At 34.2% G+C, this 21,849-nt stretch overlaps 2 protein-coding genes across 2 annotated transcripts; one reads left to right on the top strand and one right to left on the bottom strand.

The window, feature by feature from the left end:
* The first annotated feature begins 6,143 nt into the window (after window positions 1-6,143).
* LOC117620861 lies at window positions 6,144-9,669 on the top strand. Its single transcript, XM_034351104.1, has 2 exons — window positions 6,144-6,563; window positions 9,084-9,669. The coding sequence occupies exons 1-2, from the start codon at window positions 6,347-6,349 to the stop codon at window positions 9,278-9,280; spliced, it is 414 nt and encodes a 137-aa protein (XP_034206995.1). The 5' UTR covers window positions 6,144-6,346; the 3' UTR covers window positions 9,281-9,669.
* Window positions 9,670-10,755: 1,086 nt separating this feature from the next.
* On the bottom strand, window positions 10,756-16,702 carry LOC117622949 (putative glucose-6-phosphate 1-epimerase). The gene is made up of 9 exons (XM_034353768.1): window positions 16,483-16,702; window positions 14,682-14,756; window positions 13,898-13,954; window positions 13,641-13,801; window positions 13,160-13,300; window positions 12,547-12,649; window positions 12,345-12,444; window positions 11,772-12,019; window positions 10,756-11,205 (listed from the first exon to the last, which is right to left on the bottom strand). Exons 1-8 carry the CDS (start codon window positions 16,588-16,590, stop codon window positions 11,805-11,807), a joined length of 960 nt encoding a protein of 319 aa, XP_034209659.1. The 5' UTR covers window positions 16,591-16,702; the 3' UTR covers window positions 10,756-11,205; window positions 11,772-11,804.
* Between the last annotated feature and the right edge of the window lie 5,147 nt (window positions 16,703-21,849).

Genomic DNA, 21,849 nt, shown 5'->3' with positions numbered 1-21,849 from the left:
TCAGCTATGACATATCTGTAGTGTCTTGTAGCACTTTAGCAAATGCCACGTGGAATTCAAATTGACCCCTTCTTTTTCTAGCTTCTAATTTTATTTATTTTTATTTCTAACTTGTAATTTAAGTTGTGAATTTTGGAGTTATTCACGACCATTCATTTTTCAGGTATGGTCCACTTGTGAAAAACACTTTGTCTATGTATTTGGTCACAGGAAAGTAATTAAATGGTTTTCAATTTATTTTTAAGGTAATTTTTTACTGAGAAATTCTCTTTATTTGTTAACCGTGCGGCAGAACTATCATATTGAAATTAGTGGCGCCTCCAAACATATATATATATATATATATATATGGTACGTGAAATTTCTTAATTTCCGTAAAAATCAATCCAACTAAAGCTTGTTCTTTATAATTTATCGCTCCAAATATAAAATTCTAGCTCCGACCTTTACCAGATGCATCCAATTTCCGACAATGTGGTTCTTTCTTTTCTAAAAGGGAGAGGGATCTCTCTTCAGAAGGTTTGGCTGCATATATAACACATACATGACACATATTAAAGAGCAATCTTACAACATACAAGAACCTCCACTTTTCTCTCACTAAATCTTAGACAGAATATGTGCTTCGAAGGTCAACCATCAACAATTCTGTGGACAAAGCAATCTGCGTCTGAGATAGATGATTTATGGACCCTAAGCTGTTTATATAGATAATGCTTTATCCAATATTCATCTGGATGAACTTAACTTGGAATATGAACATTCGTTGAATTTGCTTTATTTTTCACTTTCCTTTTTCACATGACTTTGTGAATAATTCTTAGGGCAAGAGCATAACTCCATGATTATCCAACTCTACTTTGATTAATAAATTTTCAAATCCTGCTTTAAACATTTTTTTTTTTTTAACTTCACTATTTATTTTGCTAAATGGGCGAAGTCTTGAAAGGCAAAAGGGGGCCACACACACAGGTTCTTACGCATATAATCAATAAAAGAAAGCATTCATGGAATCTAATGCTTAAACGTGAAACAGCTGAAAGTCATTTCTATATAACAAAAGCAATTGCATCTTTTAGGAGAAGGGGATTCGAACTCGGGTGCAGAATGGAGAGCACATTCGTTCTAACCAACTCAAGCATTGTTTGCAAACCATGCAAAAGACTATCTTAATTGCCAATTTTATGTGTCTAAGGGTTGGTGCTTTACATTGTGAAGTCGCTTGCAAATGCTAAAAGAAGATGCACAATAGCACTAATTGTGCTATCTTGTCTCATTGGCTTTGTGTTAAAGCATGGATGCCTTTGATAAAGAAAAAATGATATGATTGGTTGGGAAGGCATCACTTGTGAGCCCATTGTCTTTGATGCTAACATAATATCGCATACTTGACAAAAGACCTTTATCTCCTTTTCCATATGCTCCCCAATTTTGTTTTGACATTATTTAATTCCAGAATAAACCCAATAAGGAAAGTTTCATGATGGTGTCGAAATTTCAAATTTCCAACACCATTCACGACATGAAAGATGCTTCATCATCCTTTTTGTTTAGACAAAATGCATACGGTATCAGTGGTTCTCAGAGTATATAGCATGATTCTCATCTTTTTATTGTTGTTGTTATGGTTGTTGTTGCAAACTTGTCCTACAAAACGAGGCTCCACGCTTTTGTTTATTGTTGTTATTATTATTATTATTAATTTTTTTTTTTTTTAAAAAGACGATATGATATAATTGAGGAAAGAATTACAATTCAAAATAGATAGGCACAAACAAAGAAGATTGTGCGAACATCTCTATACATGAGGGATTGATCATCATCAGTCTAACCAAGTAACTTACTCTCTCTCTACTAAAAAGTGATTAAAGGGAACTACAAATCCTCAAAAAGTACACATTAATGATAGTTGGAAGGTCTAAATGTTCAAAGCAAATCTTGCAAGGTGATTTGTCACGTTATTAGCTGTGCGGTGAATATGGGTAAAATCATCTCCGGTGATAGTGTTTTTTCCCCAGAGACCAACTAAATAATTAATTATCAAAAAACGAAGACCTAAGTGGCGAGACGATATGGAGAGCCACACTCTCAAAGCTTCCTCCACTCATTAAAATTTCAAAATTCCATCATTGTTGTCTTCCTTAGGGACACTAGTGACTAGTGATAGAGAAGCATTGAGAACATCTGCCAAGCCTCAATTATTTGTATACAATCAGTCGCTTTCGTAGTACATAACAAATGGCTTTATCATTGTCTTCAAGTTAAAGAAAGAGTTTTGGATTGAACTCTTTAATACATTGAAAATGTAATAAAAGAATGCCTTATTTGTGGATGCGAAGATTATTAGCATTCAATTCTGATAGGGAGATGCCTAACTAACTATTGGTTTAGTTTAATTTCTCTTGACTTTATCAAAAAAAAGTATCGACTTGGAATCTTTCTACCCACTAATAGTAGGGTTAGCATTTGACGACCTATTGACAGTCTATCACACCTAATTTTTGGGTCAAGCTTGAGATGTTTCTTTTGGGACATGGAATTAGTACTCGTTCAATCTCTAGCATTTCATTGGATTTTACCAAAACTTCGGTTCATATATTTTTAACTTGAAAATATAGGACTAAAATATTCTGTCTTCGTGTGAGTTAGATAAAGTTACATTGCACATAAAAATATACACTACAACTTAAAGGTGATGTTCCTTTTAATTTCATTTTTATCACCATATATATATATATATATATATATATAATCTCGAAGAATTAGATTTCAGACAAGTGAAAGTCCCAGTCTTCCTTGTCACTAGGTCTTTCGTATATTATTTTTTTCTTATTCAATGTCATGTTTGAATATATATGATTCTCATTCACAGTATATGAATGTATCATTCTAGTATATGTATATCGCTTGATGCGCATGATTGGATTGTTCTTAATATAAAAGATTATAATAGATTGCTTTGAAATTGGATAAAACATTGCTATTTTGTGTTTAGTTATGGTATCTCAAGGCTCGAGCGCCAAGGTTGAGGCCGATTTTCTTGTGTCGGGTTATTCTGGCTGGCTCTAGCGAGGCAAGGTCCTCAACTTCCTTTATGGTATAGAGTTAGTTCGCTCATGCTCTTCGTCCAACGGGATTTTATTAGTCTACTCATATTATAGGGATATGATTTTCCCACTCCGTTTTTCTCCACTTACATTCCCTTTTACTTTTTAATACTTTTTAATCAGTTTTTTTTTTTTCTTTCTTTTTCCTATTATACCCTTACCCTACATTGATTTCTTTTTACTTCACTTTTATATTAGTTCTTTTTCTTTACACTTAATTTTTCCAACTTGCACTCTATTTTTAGTATTTTTTTTTCCTTTAATCGAATAAGAAATTTGAGTATTTTTTTTCCTTTTAATACTGAAAATGGAGCGTAAGTTGAAAAATAAGTGTAAAGAAAAAGAAATAATATAAAGTGAAGTAAAAAAGAAATTAATGTAGGGTAAGAATAAAATAGGAAAGAGAAAGAAAAGCAAAAGGGAGTGTAAGGGCCAGTTTGGCATTGTTGTACTGTGAAAATAATCGCTGTTAGATTTACTGTGAGAAAAATTAGCTGTGAGAGTAAACAGTTTGGTGTTTGGTAAAAATTTTGTTAAAAGTTTTGTACGTACTGATTCCCACATAATCAGAAAATGATTTCTGCATAATCATCAAACCCAGCGCCTTTTCGAAACTGATTCATGCATAATCAGAAAATGAAAGCACCTCATTAGTTACTTTCTCTTATAGTTTTCTTTCACAACAATTTTTAACAATAAGTAATTTTTTCATAGTTTACAAAACAGGTTGGGCTTCTCAAATTTTTTTAGAAATCACTTATCACCCTAAATAAGTAATGCCAAACGGACGCTACGTGAAGAAAAAGAAAATGGAGAAATCAGATTCCATATTATATTATGTGTATTATATATTAATATTTAATAATATACCCTAAATCTATGAGATATCAACAAATCAGTATGACATATCAAACTAATCGGTAACACTGCGTAATGATATAACGGTCATATTAGGATGGTGACGTGTTATATTATCATTGGTATTCTCAAAAAGCTTGAGCACGCTTAATAACCTAACGTTTTGCACCATACAATATTGAACACGTGGAGAAGTGAGCTTGCCGACACCATTGAACTTACAGAAAGCTTAACAAAGTCAAAGAACTCCATTGGAATTCAGAATTTCTCATTGAATTTTTAATACTGCTAATTTACAAAAAAAATTAGGCAAAAAGTTGTTCATATAAATTCAAACAATCAAACCGCCCCCTCCCCGGATTTTATTGGACTTTCTGTTCACAAGAAGAAGAAAAAAAATCCCACATATAGACCCCGACAAAACAGAAATGATGAAACTTACAAAGAGCTTAAACACAAAAAGTCCAAGAAGATGGTAGAATTGTAACACGTGTTATATTCCCATTCAACGATGTATTCTTTCGGTCAGCCATTCAACTTGGTACTAGTTTGGATTCTAAAACTATAGGATTAGAACTTTACAAAACATGTGTACCTAACAATCTAGGCATTATCTAGAGAAGTAACAAACACACACGGGTTATATGTATGATCTAGTGTAGCGTATTTGTAGTTTAAGTAGTTAAGAGTGTGATTCATGCACTCAAAGTCGGTGATCAACTCTAGCTTTAATGTGAGATAAATGCGAAACGTGTTCTTCATAATCGGTGATCAACTCTAGCTTTGATTCCCCATAACACTTTCCTGTGGTAGAGAAGATTTCTTTTTCTTAATTGAAGTTCGTTTGAATTTAAAACATTCTCAAGGAAGTGTTATTATGTTACAACAATACTTGTATCAATAAAAGTATGGAGTAGTTGGTGTCCTACTAGTATAATGATAAGGAGTTTTGTCTCCATCCAGCTGATCTTGAATTCGAGGCATGATATTGTAAAATAGGTGTGATTTTGCACCCCTTCCCCCTCCCTAACTATTGGTTATAAAAAAAAACCATGGAGTTTTCGTATAACAAACGCCCAAATACAGAAATTAAAGAATCATTACGTAATAAACATATTTAATTTGTAGAATGAAATGATATATGCTATGCTATTGCCACCTCCATTTCCTCACACCCAGGTTTTATAATTTTTTTTTTACAAGTTTACTCTTACGTATACAACTTGACTAGTGCATAAAATTACTATAAACTGCCACCATTGGTTGGCCTCTAGCATCCTTCTTGGATGTGATCAATAAGAATAAGAGGGAGGCCAAACAATTGGCTTTGCCTTTCTGGGCTGCTGCTCCCACCCACGGTTATGGCCATTAATAATTGGCAATTAAATATAAGAATATTGGTAATTAAAGTTTAGGGTTTTTTTAAGATAAAAAATAATCTTGGGTTTAGTCTAGTAGTAGTTTATAGAGCTTAATTGTTAATTGAATCCACATATTATCCATCATTTTGAGTTAGTCTAGTGGCTACAATTATTGCCATGAAACCCTTCCTTCTCTGCAGCCACTAAACAAGAGTGAATTACCATGAGCACTCAAAGCAGTTTTGATTGGCCTTTTATGGTTCGTTTGTATTTGCGGCTAGCGAGTGACTTTTTTTGGCTGAATAATGAATGCAATTACAAAATTTCTCAACAAAAGAAAAAAGCGATTGTGATTCTAATTATGGTATAATTACAATTATTAATTATATAAACAAGAATCGTTATGCAAGCAACCATTACATGAAGTTTCTCTTTTCTCTCCAACCAAAATTAAAAATTTTAAAACTCTCTAGTTTCAATCTTCCCCCATGGCCAGAATTATAATTACAACTGTTTCCTGGCAAGTAAAAATCTTAATACCCTTTCATACAAAGAAGAGATCGAGAGAGAGGTAATGCATGTCTTTTTCTTAGTTCCCTCTTCCTTCTTTTTTTTAATTACCCGATACAATTGGATAAGGTCATTTTCAACTTTCACATAATTTAAGAAGGCGTACGTCGAGAGGAAAACTGAACAAACAGTAAGACCAGATTAGATGTGTCCATCCATACATATACATCCATACATACTTTTTAAAAAAGTCTTATAAAGTAGGGTTTTGCAAATAAAAGAATATAATAAACACAGAGAGACAGAGAGAGAGAGAACAAGTGTCGGTGGCACTTATTAGAAGCTTATAACAGACAAACCGGTGGGCAGGCAGCTCTCCACTGTGATTTTCTTCCAGAGCTCTCTCTCTCTCTCTCTCTCTCTCTCTCTCTCTAAAACCATTTCTCCATCTGCAAGAAATTACGTGGGTATATGTAGCAAGTGAGAGAGGGAGAGAGATCATCAGAGTGTATGTGTGAAAGAGAGAAGGGTGCAGGTCTGGCAGGGCAAAGGAGCATAGCGATTAGAGTGAGTAGTGGTGGTGGGGGGTATAACAAGAAAAAAATCAAAGGCAGAAAGAAGGTAAAAGTTATCAAAGAAAGGTTGATGGATTTTTGGCACAAGATGATCTTCCCTGTCCGCCGCGTCTGGCTCACTGTCTCTGCTCGCATCAAAGCTCGCAAAAATGGTCAGTACACAATTTTTTGTTTTTCTTCTGCTCCATATATATAATATATCTGTTTTTATTTATTTTGTTATTTATTTTATACATGCCATGCCATTTTCTCAATAATAACGTCCGGATGTTTAGAGAAAATATATACAACATAATTCGGATGAATAAGAATTTAATCTCTATTTGTTTTCATTAAGAAGCAAAGTTTTAGTTTCATTTCTCCCTATTAATAAGTCTTCCTTTCTTTGTGATTGAACAACTTCTCCAACGTTGATCCATCAGTGATTCAGTGCTGCATTTTTTTTTAAAAATTTTGCTACATCATTAAATGTTTTTTTAATTAATTTTTTTTAATAGGCTAGATCCCACCTCTCTCTCTCTCTCTCTCCCCCCTGATCTCTGGCCACCACATCTCATCCCCTACTTCTGGAGTTGTGGTCCCTTCTGTCATATTTAGAATTATTTTAACAACACTTGTACATCATTAGCCACATAACAGTTTTCATATTTCAATCTTTGATTTCCCTCATTAAAAACTAAAGTCGTTTTCTTTGATCCGACTTGAACTAATAAATCTTTTCCCTCCTTGTTTTCTTTGTACATTTTTTTAACATATATTAGTTTACCCTTACAAGCAACCGAATTACTTTTTTACAATTTGCATCTCTTTTTATTTTACCACAAGGTCAAATTTATCTAAACTTGTATATTTAATAAATATTGTCGGTGCTTGAGTAATTGAATTTGTCTGTAACCAAAAATAAGAAATGTCAAAATCAACGATCGGTTTCGTTTTAAAAAATCTAATCCCAACTGCCGATTGATGACTCTGCATGAGAAAAGTCTTACAAGATTAAATAAATTTGAAGACTCATGAGTCATACCTAAAAAAAAAAGTACGAGTGTGGCTTTTTTTTTTTTCCTCTAATTTTTAATAATTAATTAACGGGGCTCATAGAAAAATAATTAATCAAGTTTTGCTGGTAATTGGAGATTACTTCTAATTCATTTTGCCCAAAAAAAAAGTATTTTCTTGTGTTGTGCTGCTTTTTCATTTGAGCTCACATCTCGCTGGCCTCCCCACTCAGAAAGTTGTTTCTTACCAAACCTCCACAATTCTCTAGTGAATGCCTACAAGTTGAAGTTGGCGTCATTTGTTTGCTAGGCGCAGGATTCATTGAATTATTGTAGATGCAAATTCATCTTTCTCTAAACGACTTTGAATTATTGATTGATATGTGATTAATATAAAAACTATAAAATTCACATTAATCGATGGTTGTCGACACCTTACACACGTAGATATATAGGCGACTTTTTCATGCATTTCTTTTGTTGCCTAATTATGACCCATGGTTATAGTATTTCTGTAGATTTACTATTATAAATTTAAAATAACTGATAATTTATCCAAGTTTAATATACTTTGCCATTTGAGAAAACAAGCTTTGATTCCATCATGTGGGGAGTTTTTTTCCACCATCACCACAACAACAACCAATGATGAATTCAACCAAACCTTTCAAATAGTTATAAAAAGAGTCTTTTTTGTTTTGTTTTGTTTGTTCTTTTTTGTAATTTCTTGCAAATAGGCCCAAAAGAAAAAGAAGATTGGCACATAGATTATTGAAAGATCCATTGCTGGTGCGCTATCCACTAGAGTAAATTAAGGCAGGCCAAAGTGTATGTGATTGTACGGAATTTTCTAATTAGTGATTAACTCCTGCCATTCAAATTGATGGACAAGCAACTTGTAGCGAAAGTGATTAAGATAATTTATTTGTGCATTTGAGATCTTAGGTTTGATTTTCCTCTTTTTCAATATTTCTCTCTTGTATAAAAATAAAAATAAAATAAAAAATTGATGAACCTACTTTAGGGACCATCCAATTTTCTATTTTACATCTCATAAAAGTAGTCACCAATCTTCTGTTTTGTCTTTGGGTCGAAAGCTAAAGGGCTTAAAGAGATAGGATCAACATCTTTATTGATGCAACTTGATGTCGACCAGATCACTAAAATGGTGGCCTGACAACAACCTCAACATATTATTCTAATCACTATCTTGAGCATGAAATTTCCCACACCATAAAAATATCATTGTCGACGGTTGATGATGTTGTTTGAACCACTAACATCTCTGCCACTTGAAGCATCTTGTATTCAGATATATCACATGATATCCCAACTACCTGGGACATCATCATGATAAGTGTCACATTATTTCTTTGGTTATGGTCAATAAATTAATGGCTAACATGGGTTCAATTAAGTTGGTTTTCTAGAATCTATTCTAACTTTTTTTTAATAACAGTCGATGTGGATTAGATCAGTTAGTCAAGATAGTGAACCCGCTTTTCTTACACCAAAGTTCTTAAAATGTACATATCAAAACACGAACGATTTAGAATACTTATAAAGAAACTAATCTGTGGTTGCTAACTCTCTGGCTAAGAAGGGACACTTTTCTTTGGATACTTGTATTTGGTTTAGAATCTCATCTCATCTCACTTGCAAGTTGTTTTGGAGCAGGTGCTGGACTTTTGAAGCTTCATGACGATGTACAAACCTGTGGATATCAAGATGTGCAGGTGATGTGGCAGATGCTGAGCAGAGACACTGAGCTGACAAGTCACCATTCCAAACGCAAACAAAGACCCTTCTGGAGAGTTTTTGAATTTTCTAGCAACAATAGTAAACCCTCACCACTCTCTTCAAATCATGCATGAAATTAAACAGTCAGATACTATAAAAATAGTGACAATTAATAATGTGTTGCTGCTGCCCCCCAGAAAAAAAAACATGACATTTGGCATCATATTTTTACTGTCAAATTGCTCCAAGACTTACAGTGGCATATGGTACACAAGCTGTTGCAGGTGTCAAAACCACAGTGATATAAGGTGAAATTGTGTATCTATTTTTACCTCTATTGTGTGTAAATTAGTACTATCAGAGATTACCCAAGTGATCATTTGTAAATATAAATAATGTTTGTCCATGAAAATCAGAAAAAGAAAAGCCAGATAATTCGAAAGAGCCTCCATATGTATAGAGAGCTCATTTTTCCCTATATTATCATTTGTAAATATAAATAATATAAGTTGGTGGTTCTGAATTTCTTGACTGAGTTTGACGTGCATAATGTGTAATGAGATTTGAAATTAGAATAATGCTACTCTTATCACATTTGCAACCAAAAAAAAATAAAAAATCGTCAAAAACAATCTACCCATCTTCTTCGACGTGTGTATGTGGTAAAAACGCATTTAAGAAAATCATTTTTCCAAGAAGTGAAAAAATGAAGAACGTGTTATGCTGCTAACTTATCTTTATTAGTAGGATACAATCCATGAAATAAAAATGATGAAAACAAAAGTAAATGGAGATATATTAAATTACGTATCCTTACTAATATGTAAATAAGTTAAAGTTGGTAGGTAAGTTAATCCATATATATAAAGCAAAAGGTAAAGAATGGTGAAACATTCAAAATACTAGAAAATGCCCTTAGTTAATCCAAGTATTAAGAATTAAAATTATTAATTAAATGAGAATAATATGATAAATTCACACTTTTTCATATTTAAAAAATTTAAAATTAAAAGAAAATCAGATAATGAATCTTATTTTTATGGAACACAATTACCCATTATTTTTTTTAATTTTAAAATAAATAAAAAAGCCTCTCACAGGCGCAGAAGCGCGTGCGGAGAGGCTAGTATAGATGAAACAAACATCCAACATAACTCCACATGCTATAAAATGTGTTACCTAAAATTCAAGTAGAGTAAAAGACGAGCACCATTACCACATATGAGGGGTGTACTGAATTGGGATTTTGGTGTGTTGTAAAGAAAGTGGTGGAACCCACATAAAGAAAAGAAGGAAATAATATTCAAAAAGCTTAATGATGATATTGGAAGCCATCCGATTTGCCTATAAATAGGCTTCCCATTGCTTAGCAAAACACACCAACGGAGACGAGGAAAGAAAGGAAGAGAAGAAAGAAAGAGTGAGAGGAAAGAAGAGAGAGCGAAACCTGTGCGTTAGTGAGTTCTATCTGCGAAAATTCTGTCGGTGTAGATACTAGAAGAGTATATATAATTCTACTCTTAATATTCAGTGATACTTTTCATACTTTGATTATTTTATTTTTATAACATGGTGGATATTGTAACAAAAACGAAATTTTCCTTTCAAGAAACAAAAGAGAACTACACTGCAGAAATATTACTTACAAAACAAACTAAATCTTGGTGTTAAAATCTTGGAAACGACCCCATCCATCGGGTGCTTGGTAACATTACGTTCCAAAGATTAGCCAGAGAATAACAAGAGTCATCCTTAGACGAGGGCAAAGAATACTCATTAACAGGAAAGAATACAATTGTATCTGAGAACAGTTTTTGAGAGGGAAGATTAAATGGGGCCAGAAAACGAAGGGGGTACCAAAAGGCCTTCAGTTTTCTTCTTTTCATTTCTTCGGTATTAAGTCCCTATAGATGTACAAAATATTAACTAACTTTTCTTTAACTGCCTTCTTCTGTCGTCTTTCGTTAATCAAATGTCCAATGAAATCATTATAGACAATTCTGCTTACTGAATCTGTCATCCAACAAAAAGCCTGCCAAATCTAGAATGCATAGTGTGCCTGCAATGCATTCATTATAGTCATCATCACCACTTCATCACAAACGGAAACAGAAGGGGGGAAAAAAAAAATACAAGCAAATTAAGAAGCTTGCAGGCAAAATTAAAAAATTTCGTATAGACAATTATTGAGGAAAGAGTTTTTTTTTGTTTGTTTTTTTCACTTTTTTTAAATTATTTTTTATTTTTTATTTTATTAATAAAAAAAGAAAGAAAAAAGAAAAGAAGCTGAAATCCAACTCATAAGAAAAAATAAATAAAACCAATAGCCTTTTATGGTAAGGCATAGGGCATGACCATTGGGGGCGGCGGGGGGTTTCTAAAATGCCTACTTCATATACCTCAACTGCAGATTGAGCAAGAATAACAATCTACAACCATTTTGCTCCCTCAAATTAAAGATGACCTAATCCCGCTTTTCAAAGCATATGCATTTATAATTTCCAAATTAGGTCAACTATAGAACAAGTCTTAAAGTGGTCTAGCAGAAATTGTATTATGTTATAGAAATTTAGAACTTGCTATTGTATCAAAAAACTTAAACATTGGGTAGGTGTAGTAAACTACCTGTACAAGAGACGCATCAAAATGGCTGATCACTTAACCGCCTTGCATTACCTTACGTGGGTCAAGCTGTCCGCTGCAGTAACTGGAAGGGACAGCAGACAGTTCCTGCCTCCCCCTCCATTCTTCACCAGGTTTCAAAGTAATAGGCTTCTCCACACAAGCGGCCTCAACACAGAGCATATGCTTGTACTCATCATCCCCAAAATCAGAAATTGCCTTTGCTTTCTTATCCCACGGATTCCAGACCACTGCAATGCAAAAGGACCATCTGATAAACACTAAAGCCAAGTTTTGTTTTGTATACCATAAGCACTTACGCGAAACATGCAGAACCTTCTATGTTCGCTCAATTGACTTGTTATCTAGCCATAGTTAAATAAACGGTAGCATTCACTTAACAAAATAATAAAAGACAGATTGGTTCTTTGTTAATTCTTTGAATGTTTACAATTATCATAACAGCTTGTCTAAACTCTATACACCTTCATCAAAATACAGCCTTTATTTTCTTTGATAAGTTTCTCAACATAATATAGTTTTCTAGCAAAGAAAAATGAATGAACAAAAACTCACCAGCATCTGGTAGTCCGTCCTTCCGCAACACAAATGTTCTCTTCCTCTCATGGTCCAGAATAGCAATTTTTGTAGGCGTACTCAGATAAATTTTGTCCACCTTGACAATGAAAGTATCATTTACTAACAAATAAACATATATATAAGAACCAAAACAACAGTGTCAAAAATACAACGCATCTGGATAAGGACAAACACTAACTTCTGACTCGAATGTTATCGCATCCCCTTGCTCAGTAAATCGCTCTCTACCCTTCAAGTTGTCCAGATAATCCAGTGTCTCTAGTCCTTCCACTCGCACTTCACTAAACAAAGGCAACATGACAGTTAATGTGCAAACCACACAAAAGGAACACTTTCCAGCAATGGATTATGCAGATGCACATACAGGCATCTCCATTATGTATTTAACTAAAACTTCTGCTCGCATTTATATATCACAGCTAGAATGTGGGATGTGTTATTGCCCCTTCAAAAAAAATATTAAAAGATAATTTATTTTGTTTAATTGTCTACTCGAAAATTTCTTATAGTGCTAGAAATGGCATACAATGCAGATCAGAACTAAACAAAATCTGACGAATGTTACCCTAGAATATCATATTACCATTCCCATTTTCACAACCCGATTCTGAAAGGAATTATAACCTGGTGTTTTTAATAAATATATGGCTGAACTAATACTGGTTAAATAACATCAAGGGCGCAATAATAGCATATGTTTATGATGCTTGCCAGTCAAATACAGCTGCCCAGGAAACATGAATTTGATTATAAAGAATTCAAAACAATAGCAAGAAATCGCATCACTAAACCTGATATCAGTTACGAAAAGATAGGTGTTATAAGCGAATGTGAACGTAAACGACTTTCCATCGGTGTTTGTATTTCGGATGCGGGAAGTCAACATCAAATCCCCTCCTGGTCCCAGAGTAACCCTAAGGCGAAATTCATATCTGCAAATGATTGCTATTACATCATTACTTGACCGAGCAAACAGAGATCCATGGGATTGCAACAAACATACATTAAAGCAAAAACAAAAAACAAAAAAAAATAAGAACTGACATATTTGAAATCTAACACTTCGCAGAGCATAGAATTGCATTCTAATTAACTGATTGTGCAAAATTATAACACTATAATCACATATGACATTCTATGATATGTCTCTGCATGTATGTGCGCATAAACAGAAGCACAGATCTGGAATTTTCCTGTTCCAGCCACCATGGAAGCAATTACATGCTACCTTAGCTGAATTAAACATGTAATTATCAAATTTAAGTCCACTACCTGTGCGACCAGATCTTTGAATCCTCTTCAGAGGGTTTAAGGATTAAATCAATAAAAGCCTTGTTGCCGCTATTTGTTGGAAATGGAAGGGGATCATGATCAATACTCCAAAACCTATTCCTTGCAAATCCATGTTGTTCAAGAGAACCATGACTTCCAAACTGCATTTGCCAACTAATTATTATTTAAAGAAAAAAAAAAAAAGTAATACTAACCAAAGCAAATAAAACAGAAGATAAAAGATGAGAAACTCCTACTTGCGGAAAGCAGATTGGAATTCCTCCACGGATAGCCTTAGGAGACTTAAAAGTAGCCTGCAATAAACATGCATACATTTTAGAAAAGGAGGGGGGAACACATACTGAAAACAATCTTTAGGCCTAACAAAGATCAGATTATCTCATCTCATCCATATGTTCCTCAAAAATCATTCTCCCAATATCCATCACCTGAGTTTGTTCCTTTTAGTTCTATGTCCTCTCTAAGCTTTAAAGCCAGCCACGAAGCTACGAATGCAACAGGGCTACTAAGCAAGATTCCACATATAATTTTAATTTGCTGTCCACATTTAAAATTTTTCTAAATTCATTTGGGACATAATAAAGAAAAAAGTTTGAAATCATCAATAGAATGACAGGTTCAAGCTACATCAAGTTTGCGTTCCACAAAAAGGCTGAAAGAGCACTTCTTAAAAGTGGGTTATCAGGTTCAAGCTATAACTATGGCATCAAGCGCTCCAAGAGGTTTATTGGGTGTTTTGCATGAAAATGGGTTGCATTCTGCACAATGACTTAACTGTTTAATAACATCCGTGACAATATACTTATCTCATGTAAATGGTTTTCTCACAATAAGTAACAGCTGAAATGTAAGTTGCGCTTGTGCGAATGATATCTAACATGCACGTTTTGTTTTCCTAGTCCCTCATGTGACTGAAAACCAATCAATAGCATATGAATAACTAGAAGTAACTTCAAGAAAATTTATCAGTTATGTAAGGATAAACAATTTCCGTGCAACATCTCTACCAAAATGTGATACCTTGCTACTAACAAAAAGCAACTCTTCGCCATATTCATTTTTCCATGATGTAACTTGACCACCATACAAATACACCTGTTTTCAAAAGTAGAAAAAATATTCATTAGTAATCTAAGAATTAGCCTTAGATGTCAAACTTGAGGACTCATGCACGAAATATAGAGGAACACTCAAGTTAACGCCATACAGGCAGAATTCATGAGATTGAATAAGGAACAGTCAACAAGTTGACAACCACATCAATCTAAGACCATAGATTTTCTTTTAAAGAAGGGAATGAAATATTACACACAGAAACTTTGTCAAAGAAGAGATTATTGGTACTATGTGGAATGTACTTAAATGCTTTAGCAAATCAATACTAAACACTACACATGCTCGCACACTCGCGAGTAGCATCCAAACACACAACATGAAGCATAGTAGTCCAGAAAAGTTCCATATTCTGCAGTAAACTTAAAATACCAATGGCATTCTCTACCATAAGGTTGTAGAGTTAACAGAGGTTAATGGCACACAAACTTTCAAAGAACTTTTTGTACTATGAGATCTATGACATATAACAGGAAACAGATTAGTGTTTAGCATGGGAACGTATACAAAGTGCAAAAGCCAGAACATTTTCATCTTCTGTAGCAAAGTTAAAATAAAGAGTAGCCAAGGTTTTAAAAGTTCACATAGGTAAAAGGCACATGAACTTATTTACATATGTTTATAACTATGAGAGTTATGAAATATAATAAAATAGAATAACAGTAATTGACAATCCACACTCTTACTATTGAATAGATCACATGTATTCGTATACCCACTGCAGCACAGCTAATGCGACATTCGACCAAATCCCATAACCCATTACCGACAAATAATAGCATATTTAATCACCATAAATTGAATCTCTCCCTTACAGAGGACACATGCTTCAAATCTCTTTGTCCATTCAGGACACTAAAAATTGAACCCAGAAGCAGTATTCTGACTCATTTGACCCACCACTCTCCTAAACAAAGAACATCGGGGGAGGAATGTTATCCAACTAAACTTTTGTAAAATGGTCGCACACTCAAAGTAGCACACAGCCAATACTAAGATGTACTTAGCATCACAAATGGACTGGAATCAAATCCACTATACACTCTGAAAGCCCAAATATGTGGAACAAGACGATTAGAGCAACTGCCTGCCCCTCTAAACAACAATTACCTTTCGGAACTGATAAGATATTCAAGAAATTGAAGCTCCACCGAAGGAAAAGGTATGTCGATAATGTTGTACACCGACAAAAGCGAGAAAAAAGCCGAAGATAATCAAAGATTACCTGGGTTGAAATTGCATTGATATATTTTTTTGTTTTCTATTTCTTCCTTTCAATGACAGGATTCAAGCAATAAAAAATTTCAGTAAGCAACGATTCTATCTGTTATTGTTGAACTAGACAAATTGCAATTCCATACTTGTATACAAAGCTCATCCTATATCTAAGGACATCCAAAAAGTAAAAATATATAAATAATTAAATCAAGTAGAATTTTACATAGTATATGAATTAAAATTGAAAATTCGAGGACAGCGCATGTATCTATCACAATTTGGTTTCAAGATTCTGTGCCATTTTAAGATTCTAACAAAAACAGAATGCAAAAGTATTCTATATAGAAATGATAATGAATTAATCAACAGTGAAAGAACTCAATGAAACTGATGTTTAGGGAAATTAAAATTAGAATCAGAATAATGAACATTATTAACAAAAATGTTGAGAAGGAAATGAAAAAGATCGGAGAAAGAGAAGGGTTGGTACCTCAGCGGAAGAGCCTCGAACCTCTCTGAGAACGACCTTGTCAAGGCCATTTGCGCCCTTACAGTGCTCCACAAACACCTTCTCTCTCTCCCGAGCACCGGAAGACATCTTTCTCTCTATGGCTCTCTTTCGCTCTATTATATCCTGCAATTTTAAACCTTTTCAGATCCTATACTACGCCTCATATATATTTTTATTTTTATTTTTATTTGTACAAAGTATCTTGGGAAATCTTTATATTTTCTTGGCTGATGTGGGAGATACAATAGGTAATTTGGAATATTCAATATTATTGTTTGAGATATTTTAGAGTAGATTGCCAAACACCCCCTAAATTAGGACTCCAATCGAATTTAACCTCTCGAATTAAAAAGTTAGTCAATTTAACACTTGAATTAATTAAAGGGTAAACTACAGTAAACCCCCCAATTTATAGGATAATTTACGAGTCCATACCTGATTTTGAGGACATTTATAAGTACATACTCAAAGTCGCAAAAAATCTACAATTTGCCCCCTCCATTAGCGAGATCGTTAGAAAATCCGTTATCTACCTATGTGGCATTTATGGGACCCATTTTTTAATTGACGTGGACTTACAATTTGCCCCCTCCATTAGCGAGATCGTTAGAAAATCCGTTATATACCTATGTGGCATTTATGGGACCCATTTTTTAATTGACGTGGACAAATAAATAATAAAAAATTATATACACATAAAAAATAATTTTTAAATAATATTAAAATCATTAAAAATGAAAAAAGAAAAAAATCTCATCTCTCTTCTCCAACCCAACCAACCACCCCGACCACCTTGCCCACCCCTTCCCAGCCCCTCTCTGTCTCTACCCCCACCACCCCTCTCCGTCGCAGCCATCATCTTGCCCAATTGCTTATAATCCCTCTGTTTCGTTATTGTGCAAACCAAATTTTGTGAATCTAACACTGAGAACTTCTTTGATTCTTCCAAAAAGATGAAACCCGAAGTTCAGCTCAGTCGAATTCCACTGCCCAGATCCAAAATGAAGCATTTGAATGATTATACAAAACACGTCACAGAGTGCAAATGACTGGATTTCATCACAATTTTAAAGAAAAATCATTTGTTCTGTTTCATTCAACCAAAACATACACTCAAATCTACTTTCTCAGCATCCAAACAAAGCCAGAAAGCAAGAAAAGAAAGGGAACCCATTAAAACCCGTTACTTTATGGGCGAGTTTTGCAAAACTTTGAGATCTGGGTTTGAGAGAATCCATGGTTTCTTAGAAGCTCCAAAATGGACGCAGGCCATCGTTGCTGCTCTGTCGGCTTCGAATTCTCACTCTGATTCGCTCGAAACGGCATCGTCACCTTCCTCTTCTCTAGTGTGCCTTTCCTTGTACTCCAAGACGGCGTCGGCTTCACTTTACTCACCTGAAGCAAATACGACTCGCCTTGAAACGAAACCGATAAGCTCCTCGTTGAAGTAAATAAGAGCTTCTGAGCCACAGACATTTTGCGGCCGCCAGAGCCACCATTCACAACTTGATCCCATGAGATCTAGGTTTGAGAGAATCCATGGTTCCTCAGAAGCCCCAAAACGAACTCTGCTTTTTTTGAGGACTACAACTTGGTCCCTTCGGAAGTTGAAATCACATCTTGTGGTGACAACCATGGTTGAGGTCGATGACGATCAATTCGGAAAATTGAAAACCCCCAACCCAAGCGACGATCAATCCTTAATTGGGAGGCCGAGGAACAAAGATGGCGATCGTAAGGTCTCCAAGGGAAGCAAAAGGAAGAGGCAGTTGATGAGGATAGAGAAATTGTTTTCTTTTGATTTTTGATTTTTAATTTAATTGAATAATATTATTTACTCGTTTATAATTATGTTTAAATAATATAGAATTTTTTTAGTATTTATTTGTCCACATATAAGTCCATCTCATTAAAAAATAGAACCCACATTCGCCACGTTAGCATTTAACAAATTCACTAACGATTTGGCTAACGGAGGGGGCAAATTGTAGGTTTTCGGCAACGTTGAGTATGTACTTATAAATGTCCCCAAAATCGAGTATGGACTCGTAAATGACCCTATAGGTTGGGGAGTTAACTGTAATTTACCCTTAATCAAAATGTTCAATTTAGTCATTACTGTTAAATTTTGTGAATTTCATCTGATATTTCGTTAGTTATAAGGGTAAACTTGTAATTTCAAGTAAAATAAATAATAAATAAATCAAACAAAAAGAAAATAAATATAAATTAATAAGAAAAATATAATAATAAAAAATAGACAAAATTGTAGCAATGGTCCCTCGACTAAGACCAAACTTTACTTTTCATCCCTCACATTGTTAAATTGTTACGGTGGTGTTTCAATTAGATTTCATGTTGTATCATTGGTCTTTCCATCAACTTAATTAAATTTTCTGTCAAAATTAAGGGCAATTTGGGAAATTCATAGTTCTCTCTCTCTCTCTCTATCATTGGTCTTTCCATCAACTTAATTAAATTTTCTGTCAAAATTAAGGGCAATTTGGGAAATTCATAGTTCTCTCTCTCTCTCTCTCTCTCTCTCCCCCTACGATCTTTTCTTCCCCCAACCGCAACACCTACAAACCCAGAACCCTCTACCCTAGCCCACAACCCCAGCACCCATGAACTCAGAACCTCAGCCCTCATCCTTCACCCCAGATCTTTTTCTTTTGCTTATATATGTCAATTTTGCCAACCACAGCCCGCCATATGCAACCAAAGCACGACAAGCTATAGACTAGAGCACACAAAATTGGCGGTGTGATGGGGGGAATCGGGGTTGGAGAGAGAGAGAGAGAGAGAGAGAGAGAGAGAGAGAGAGAGAGAGAGATTTGATTTATTTTTTAAATTTTATGTAAAAAGACATTTTTGCCCATGCTAAGTAGGACTTGTCATTGCCATGTCATCATTTTTAACGGAAAAATTGATTGAGATGACGGAAATGACGATTTCTGAAAGTAAAGGCAAAATTAAAGTACCACCGTAACAATTTAACAATATGAGGGACGAAAAGTAAAGTTTGGTCTTAATATTTTAAAAATATATTGGCTATTGGTCTAGGTTTAGTAAAAGAGTTTGGCTATTATATTTTTGTTTTCTTAAGTTATGTTGTAATTCAAACTATTGTTTAAGAGAAGACTAAATCCATCACTTTTGACAAAAAAATGTGTAACAAAAACATTTAAAAGACTTAGAATTTTTTTTTTTTATATATAAAAAAGCCAGCCCGTTTAGGCCCATGACAGCTTGGCCCGTTTAACCCCAAGCCAAACCTTTTGAAACTTCATAATTTTGAATTGGATCTTTGAATACAAACATGAGACATCATAGTTTTGAATGGATGTCTACAAAAATAGATTGTTTGAGTTAGTGAAATACAATGTGGAGTTGGCCCTACAAGTGATATTTGGTCATCATAAAAGTAAAACAAGTCCTTGGAATATAAAATAGTATGATTTTCAATTTGCATGATTTTTTGCAAGGATAATCTCTGAATGAATATGTGAAAAATAGATGGTTTGGATCGTTAAATTTTTTTTGAATGGAATCTCTAAATATAAACTTAAAAAATAGATGGTTTGCGAAGCATATGGATGCAGTCAAGTAGTAGGAAAGGATTGAAAAATTAAAATTTCAGTATCAAGTTTTATAAAAGTAAAAAATTTCTCTTCTTCCTTCCTCCACTCATCAGCCAAGATAGAGACGGGTGAAAAATGTAAGTTTGAAAAAATCCAAATCGGTTTGGTTTAGTTTGATTGAAGAATTTAATTCGAAAATTAGAATTACTTATGCACTAACACAACACGTTTGTGGCTCATGACTCATCTTCTCAAGAAAACACACACATTTAGCAAGAGAAAGAAGAGATTGTTTTGATAATCAATGTTATTTATGTATTTTCTTCTGATATGAACTTAATTCGGAGCTAGTAGTTTCCAAATTGAAACCAACCATTTGAGTCATTACAACGCCAAATGAGATATAATTGTTTACAGAAAATACTTGTCTATTCTGTTGGAAGTACAAATTTCTAGTTTTTACCAATCACAGTTTATTATGTGTATAAAATAATTTCTTTGTGTTTTGTACGGTGAAGAATATTTTCTTCCAAAGAAGGCAAACAGTGTCCGTTATTTTCCATAGTTCTTACAAATAAAAATGCTTTCTAGTTGTTGCTTATAGATACTCGTGCTATGTTATTATGTTTAGTCATTATGGTATTATTTGCTTTTGTTTTACAGGTAGATGTAGATATTACTTATGAAATAAGTGATTTTTATAAAACCATTGATAGATAGACAATATTAGAGGTTGTCAATGGGTTGGGCCGGGCTAGTTCAATTCAAATTTTATGAGCTTGGGTTGGGTTAGGTTGGGTTTTAATTAAGAGAGAGAAAATAATGAACCGGGCTGGGTTGGGCTTTTTTAGAAAATTCAAAGCCCAAGCCCGTCTTATGGGTTGGGCCTAAGAAAGCCATCAGGTAGGACCGGGCTTGAGCCATTGGGCGAGGTCGAAATAGAACAAATTATAGATATAACAATAAAAGAAGCTTCATTACATGAGAATTGTAAATAGATACCAAGTACCCAAGAATCAAAAAAATAAAAAATCAAAGATGAACTTTGGGCTTTGACCATTGAGAAAGCCAAATAGTGTGCTTACTATTATTCATAAACAAAGATGGTGATAGGTACCAACAAGTAGAAAGGAAAATAAAGCAATAAAGGAGAAATTAAAATAGAGAATTCTTCATTCATGCCCTAAAATGGCCAAAGGCCTTAGACTAAATACAATGAGGTTGTGAACTTATTGCCTACAGATACGGAAAGGGAATCTATGGGCTCCTATCAATAGGCCCACTAGTGAAGGGTCCTAACATTCCACCCCTCTTGAATAAAGGCTTGTCTGCAAGCCTTAAATATGTTAAAAGAGAAATGAGCGTCCAGAGCCACAACAAAAGAACTGTAAAGAGAAGATATAGGTAAATGCAGATAGTGTCATGAACTCTGTCCTGCTAATTTCCGGCAGTTCCATGTGTTGAACATCAAGGATCTGAAGATACTCATTTGCTTGCTTAACGAGACATTTTTCATGGAATTGTTCTATGAAGTCCACCTTATTTTGGTGAAGTAGATGGTTGAAGGCTTTGAGAACTGTTTCATCATGATGATTGGCTATGATGGCTCTATTGAAAAGCAACAGCATGATGGCTGGACTGATCTTAATTTCTTGTACTTGTACATGGTGGTTTGATATAGAGTAAAGCATAGTAGAGTTCTTAAGGATAAACACCTTGTATAGGCCATCTCGTGCGAAGTATGTTAGAACCTTGTGTAGAAGTT

This window comes from Prunus dulcis, chromosome 3 (genome assembly GCF_902201215.1).
Source record: "Prunus dulcis chromosome 3, ALMONDv2, whole genome shotgun sequence".
NCBI classification, from domain to species: Eukaryota; Viridiplantae; Streptophyta; class Magnoliopsida; order Rosales; family Rosaceae; genus Prunus; species Prunus dulcis.
This window is presented reverse-complemented; position numbering and strand designations above follow the sequence as displayed.

Bases quoted from the DNA above. Each gene is read 5' to 3' on its own strand.
- LOC117620861 (XM_034351104.1), top strand. From the start codon at position 6,347: ATGTGTGAAAGAGAGAAGGGTGCAGGTCTGGCAGGGCAAAGGAGCATA. The intron at 6,564-9,083 runs GTCAGTACACAA...GTTTTGGAGCAG, and splicing joins CATCAAAGCTCGCAAAAATG to GTGCTGGACTTTTGAAGCTT.
- LOC117622949 (XM_034353768.1), bottom strand. From the start codon at position 16,590: ATGTCTTCCGGTGCTCGGGAGAGAGAGAAGGTGTTTGTGGAGCACTGT. The intron at 13,955-14,681 runs GTATCACATTTT...TGTTTATTGCAG, and splicing joins TGCTTTTTGTTAGTAGCAAG to GCTACTTTTAAGTCTCCTAA. The intron at 13,301-13,640 runs GTAGTGGACTTA...AATCATTTGCAG, and splicing joins TCAAAGATCTGGTCGCACAG to ATATGAATTTCGCCTTAGGG.